Source organism: Amaranthus tricolor, chromosome 3 (assembly GCF_026212465.1).
Source record: "Amaranthus tricolor cultivar Red isolate AtriRed21 chromosome 3, ASM2621246v1, whole genome shotgun sequence".
Lineage (NCBI taxonomy): Eukaryota > Viridiplantae > Streptophyta > Magnoliopsida > Caryophyllales > Amaranthaceae > Amaranthus > Amaranthus tricolor.
Genome location: NC_080049.1, coordinates 18106578 through 18113705, shown reverse-complemented (window position 1 = coordinate 18113705; position 7128 = coordinate 18106578). Strand labels below are relative to the sequence as shown.

The 7128-nt window shown below is 34.6% G+C and overlaps 1 protein-coding gene across 1 annotated transcript in view; it reads right to left on the bottom strand.

Annotated features, from left to right (window-relative positions):
* Positions 1-3982: 3982 nt before the first annotated feature.
* LOC130808828 (uncharacterized) overlaps positions 3983-7128 on the bottom strand; it is a 3589-nt gene continuing 443 nt past the window's right edge. The window contains exons 2-8 of the mRNA XM_057674342.1: positions 6203-6783; positions 6024-6096; positions 5474-5554; positions 5332-5395; positions 4960-5047; positions 4534-4618; positions 3983-4439 (exon numbers count right to left, since the gene is read on the bottom strand). Coding sequence (XP_057530325.1) covers positions 4356-4439; positions 4534-4618; positions 4960-5047; positions 5332-5395; positions 5474-5554; positions 6024-6096; positions 6203-6783 — 1056 coding nt within the window. The 3' untranslated portion in view covers positions 3983-4355. The remainder of the gene's footprint in view (positions 4440-4533; positions 4619-4959; positions 5048-5331; positions 5396-5473; positions 5555-6023; positions 6097-6202; positions 6784-7128) is intronic.

Here is a 7128-nt window from a genome sequence, read left to right as displayed (position 1 = left end):
ATCTATTTTCACACATCTTTGCAGAATGAGGGGATAACTCCTAGTATCTTTCTAAACTCCTGGTTCCTGATTCTATCCATCATCATGTGATCACAGATCCACCTCAGCATTCGCATTTCTGCAACTTGCATCTTATGTTCAAAAATATTCTTTATGGGTCAACATTTTGTTCTATACAGCAAAGCTGACCTAATTGTAACTCGGTAAAATTGAGCCTACCCACTTGTACTCGCTGATTAACATCCCTATTAATCTCCCCATTACTTTGAATTACTAACCCAAATACCTAAACTTGTTCGTACCTGTAACAACCTCTTCACCAATGGTAACCTCTAGCTTCTTTCTTTGCTTTTTTCCACTAAAGTTGTATTTTTTCCACTAACCCAAATATTCTATCTTTGTAAATCTTATGCGTAACCCTTTGCCTTTTAAAACTGCCTTTTACTTTTCAAATTTAACATTAGCCTCCTTGTTCCACCAAATTATCCCCCTAGTTCTCCTAAATCTCCAGTTATTCGATAGATGCAAGCTCTCATATTTGTCCGAGTATCCTTTGCATCTGAATTGATCTCCTTATCTTTTTCTTCAACAACTTTAACGGCAAAACCTTAGCATTATCCTATTTTAATCTCTAAGATTTAATCCTACATTCTACTTTGGCTTTCTTTACCTTTGGTCTTGTTTAAAGTCGAATATCAAGGATAAGGAGTTCGTGTTTGGTGGCTACACACTCTCTTGGAATAATCTTACAGGTTAGACAACTACATATATCTATCATCCATGTCAAAAAGAAATCAATTGGGTTGCAATTACTCTAGCTCTAAAAGTTACCAAGTGGCTATCTCTCTTCTTAAACCATGTATTAGCAATCAACAAAATGTATAAGAGTGTAAAATCCAAAATGGACTCTTCTTTTATATTCTTAATTCCATAATCAAAGCCTCCATGAATATTTTTGTAGCCACTACAACATAATCTCTTTCACACAAATACATGATAACTGAAATCAAATAACAATCTAAATTAATAAAATGACGATCGTTGTAGATTAAATATTTTACATGGTTGTTTGATACAAATTTGAATGAGAGTCTTTTAAATTGATATAATTATCATATAGAATTCAATCTTACAGTTTGTTGTAAAATGCGAGATTAACGGCTTCTTTTACACAACAAAAATTCTCATTAACAGATCAATTTTTACCATAAATTAAAAATTATCGCCTCAAACTCACATGAAGAGACATAAAATCCAGAAAATATATAAAAATAACCCAATAATAAATACAATAACACTTCAATTCAAATGGGATGAAGTTTTATTCTAAACATAGAAAGAAAGGTGACTTCTATACGAGAGCAATAAGGTTTGGCAAAACACGAGTGGTAGCATTTTTTTGATGATTTTTTCACATGTAGCAACAAGGTTTCAAGTTTATTAAAACTGTTAGAAAATTTTGTTTAAAGCTTGAATAATTCATTAAGTGTTATTTTTTTTTCAGATTATTTCTTTCTGTTTTGGTTTTAAGTTATTTAAATTTTTTTATACAAATAAAATCTCTCAAACCACAACCTCACCCCTAAACACCACGCAAAATTCAACCACCATCACTAACACTTTAACCCAACAACCACTACCATCAAAAAAGCGTTAATGGTGGCAATTAACCCAACCCAACTTAGAAAATGGATCGACCCACTTTCATTTGTTTTGTTCTAACTTGCAAGGAAATCTCCCAATTTAAATAATAAGGCACATATTGTCATTCAACAAAATGGCCATCCACACGAAAACTAGCACCTTCGAGCTGAAGAATAAGTAATGGTTTCACATCACTGCGATCCACACCACCTCTTGTTTTACCAGGATTGGAATTTCTTAATGGACAAGCAGGTAGAAGATGAACAAGTAGCCTGTCTTCAAACTTAATCAATACCATAATTTGCATATTGACAAGGACATATATTCCTTCTACTAGACGAACATAACCATTCTCCATTGGACAATCACTCTTATTTCTGCAGAATATAAGGGGCTTAGCAAGCTTACAAGTGGGCGCATCAGCCTTGTTGTGATAACCTTCACATCAGCAGAATAGAAATAACAAAAGTCCAAATCAAAGGAGACAATTAACCTCCTCTTTTACAAATAAAACCATCAACAATTACGTAATTGAGCACATGAGAGAGTAAACACAAAAAGCAGCCAAAGTTCAAAAAGAGCAGGAAGTTTATATAACCCACCATGCGTCCACCATTATAAGCTCTATATCATCAATGATCCTCTTTTTCATAGCCTCTCTAGATGAAGGATAGTCCTTTACAACAACTTCACATCTAGTTCATTCTACCACAATATGCAATTTTATTTAAGGAAGAAAACAAGAATGAACATCTATGAGAACAAAACAAATGAAAGTTGGCCGACTCATTTTCTAGGGTGGAGTAGCTTAATTACCACCATTACCGCCTTTTTGATGGTGGTGGTTGTTGGGTAAGGTGGTAGTATGGTGGTAGATGGGTGAATTTTGAGTAGTAATTAGGGTGAGGATGTGGTTTGAGAGGTTTTTAAATTTATTAATAAATTTAAATTACAAAACCAAAAAAGAAAGGAATAATCTGAAAAATAATAATTGTGAAACAATAATTTTGACACTTCGTCAAAATGTCACCATTCTTAGAGTATTATCCTAATATTTCAATCTAATTCATGACACTTCCTACAAATAAAGGACACTCCCAGTATCCCGCACAAGACAGGGTCCGGGTGGGAGGTTTTTCTTTATTCTCCTAATGAGGAAGTAAAGAAAGATACGCGCAGTCAAGAGCCCTCAACTGATTCTTGCGCCTAGTAGGGATCGAACCCCAATTCTTTTGTTTCACATGTGGATGCTCTATCCATTGAGCCACAAGCGCTTTTGGTAAGTGCCACCAATAATTTTGTGACATTTGATAAATATCATGATATTGATATTTAAATGTCATAATTGACACTATTATTTATAGTGTTAGTACATCTTATTTGACTTTATTAAGTTTTGAAAAGAGATACTTTTTATAATCATTTTAAACTGCAAAATAAGAAAAACTTGAATTTTATAGTGGTATTAAAATAATTATTTTAAATATATATATTTATGCTTAGGTGAAATCTAGATTATATGAGAATATTTAAAGATTATAACTATCCTTATAGGATCATGAATCGTCAAATCTTAAAACCATGTTATGATCCTACCACCTAAATTTTTAAGCTAAGTAGGATAGCACGATTCTACCACATTAAGATCCCATCTACGATCCGGATCAGTCACCTATCTTTGGGTCATAGGATTGTAGAATCGTATATCAGAATCGGTATTCTAATAACTATGATTGCTCATGTGGAAAAATCATAAAAGATACTACCACTCGCGTTTTGCCAAACTTTGTTGATACCATATAAAATTTCCATAAAAGAAAAAACTGATTAACCGAAGAAATGGAGGCTTGTCAACAAGCATAAGGTTGATTGTAGCTCAAAATTGAAAAATAAAATAAGTGTTTGAGGATGGAGAGGGGAGAAAGATGAGAAGGGAAGCTGTTAACTGCAAGAGCTTATTTGACCAATTGATTGGCTGGCAAAATCATCAACTTGTTTGGTAAATTAAATATTAATTATCACCAAATTGTCAGATTGTTGGATAGACATTCTATTCAATTAGGCAAAGTTTCAACTTTGTGCTTGAAGAAATAGTAGAACTTAAACCCAACTAACTCGTATATAATTTGGTCAACCAACAAACACCCTACATATTTTGTAGATGATGCGTAGCGGAGATGATACAGTTGCCGATCGGCCTAACCATGAAATATTGTTTGGAACTGCCTAAAATGCAGTATTTTTTACACCTTTACAATGTGGGTAGTTTCAGTTCGGTAAATTTGAAACTTTTACGATAATAATGTAACCTTTTTTTTTTTTGCACTATGCTGCAGCCTGCAGGGCTAATATTGGTTCTCAACTTCTATTCTGAATTCAAAACAGTCATGAGTCATTACAAGCACACATAAAACTCTCAAATCTAAAGCCTATAAGGACAATATAACTGCAACAGAAACAAAAAAAATTCCTTCTTTACGTACAACATCATATGAACTGTACAAACGTAGTAGTAGTTAAGAATTTTCTTCCCGTAGTCATGGACTTCTGATACTACAGTCAATACTGGATACATTTGGATATACTTCTATACAATGTTGGGCATTCGCAAGTTAGTTATAAGAGAACCTAGCAGTCTAGGACCTGAAAAGGACATGATCCAAGAATCTTAATAACTCTTGCAGAACATATTCTTATTGACTGTTTACCGCTCACCATCTACAAATCCCAGGAAGCTCATTCTGGCTTAAAGCTAGTATCTCTTCATATCTCGAAGGATAGACAAAGCCCCATAACTGAAGAAGATACAAGATTTTGATTAATGTATGTCTGTTTCATCCCCGAATTTAAGCATATACTACTATAAGCCAAGACATTTATGGGACATACCTCGACTTCTTTTACCACAAAATCTTCTGAGCGGGCAAGGCAAGCATTGCCATAGGTTTCAGATGCTGCGCTTGATCCATTCAACCTGTTAACGTTTAACAAAAACAAAGCAATAAGTTCTTCACGATTCACTTACACATGATCTGCCGATGTAACTTGGTTAAACATATTATCTCCAAACATTGGAGCAACCCTAGCCGGTAGGTCCGTTATCATCACTTCAAAAGAAATGCAACCCAACTATCTTCTATCTTTAAACATGGCAAATTTGAATTATATGTTCTAGAATGTTACTTGGACTCGGGTACTGATGTCAGAACTGGTACGTGTCTAAGTGTCGGATACGTCTAAATATTCAATCGTACGCCTAAAATAACATAGGTTCTAGTGTGTCATGTGGAACAAACAATAGAAAGCAGAACTTACAAATCGCTATCAAGGTATAGTGCAAAATGACGACCACCACCTAGCGCCAAGAAATCAGGCGAACACAATGTATAATATCGATTTACACCTGCAGTGGCACAAAAATGATTTCATCTATATCTGCTCGACAGAAAGAATCACAATATAACCTATAAATACCAAATAAGTCTTTTATGCACTAGGAGTCGAGAAAGATGCTCCAAACCTCAGACAAAAACATAAGTTCAAAACAAGTGTCAAATTTTTCATATAATGGTTCATATAGAAGATCTCAAATACTTGAAACAATATCCTTAAGAGCACGATAAAATTGGCAATGGGAGAGACAATTGGTGAATATTTCATAAGAATACAGCACAGCTCGAATGTTACCTGTGGGACGATATACTAACGGCTGGCCGAGAGCATCTGTAAAAAGAAATGTGCTATTTGATCCCTGAATATGCATGCAGAATCAGAATTATGAAACAGAAAACAGGATATTCAGAATACAAAATCCCCATATCGAACCTACCTGATACCTCTTGCTTTTAGACGGTCTAAGAGGAGCCTCAACCAAACCGCCAAACACTGCACCTCCTCGGTCACCAACCACCTGAAATACAGTTTAAGAGCATAAAATGTCTAAAACACACAAATGCGAACAATTTGGAATAACAGGAGCATAAGAAACATTCTTGATGTCCCCTCACATTCAACAGGGGAGTGGAAATTAAAGTTTGCATAAGTGAAACAATTTCAACTCATCCATTTACTCTACAAGTTTCTAGAGTACCAAGTATCTTATGAATAATATCTCGATTTGTTTATTCAATCATTCTGGTGTCTTGAAGTCCAAGCAGAACCACATTATATCGATCAATTTTCCAAAAAAAGAAAGCTTTCATGAGCCATTATCTTCAATTAACAATTAAATTCAGAAGCACCGAAAAACGGAATATTTGCAAAAACACTAGCCTTGTGTTACTACAAATGGTGAAAAACTCGTAAAAGGAAATGAAATCACTAAGAACACATTACATATTTACATCGTGACAGGGTAAATTAAAATGAAAGGGAATAACCAGCAAACTCAGGCCAGGGCACAGCAAGCTTTTCCGATATAAGGTTGATAACGATATGCCATGCTTCCAAGTGCTGCATAACGCGACATAAAGGTCAGCCGGCATACAAGCATCAAACACTTAAATACAAGCCAAACAAATTTCCATAACCAACAAAAAATGCAAAAACAATTCAATACCTGTAGAGTAACACCCATTTACGCCCTTTGACAAGGGCAGGAAGAGAAGCGTAGAGTGTGACACGAGATTTCTGTGAAAGAAGCAATGAATTGTCAGACATGTCCGGGAGTTCTTCGTCTGTATTCTCCATCGGCCTTAAACTTCCTCCGTCTTGGCATCCATTTAAATCATCATTTTTAACTTCAGAATTAGATGGTTGATTTCGGAATAATGCTATTCTAGCAGCATAACCCATAGCTTTACCAAGGGACTGTCTTCCCCTAGAAAATAACCCTCTCTTTCCACCACTACCTTTCACAGGATTTACATTTGTAGGTTCTTCTACAACGAGTTCACGCTTAATTTCAGCACCGCTTTCGGTTTCAGTTTCAGTTTCAGTATCAGGTTCATGTTCAGAATCAGATTTGGTAGATGCTTTGTTATGCTGCCCCTCTTCTTTATCAGCACTAAAGTAATCATCTTTTAAAAGAGAACAAAGAAAAGCAGTGAAAGATGAGGTATCTGGTCCTTCAACTGAAGGTAAAGGACCCTCCTCATAACTTGCCTCAATATGACTTTTCTCCGAGTCAGTTTCATTCTCCTACCCAAAAAAGTAAAAACCAAAATTTGGATAAATGAACACATTCAAACAAAAACCCATTAATCTTTCATTAGATTAACACTAATCAACACTATAAAATCAGCAAATTTTTCAATAATTTATGAAATGGATAAAAAAAAAAGTATCCTTTAAGACAAAATCCAATGAAACATTAGCACAATTTCCACAGGAAACAACATCAAAGCATAATTTATGAATTGGGTATGCAACAAAATGTCTCTAAAGTCTAAAATGAACTTTATAACAAATATCAAATCCATGAAAGTACATCAAAGAAGCAATATTTCAATAATTTATGAAATGGGTATGCAAAATATATCTCCA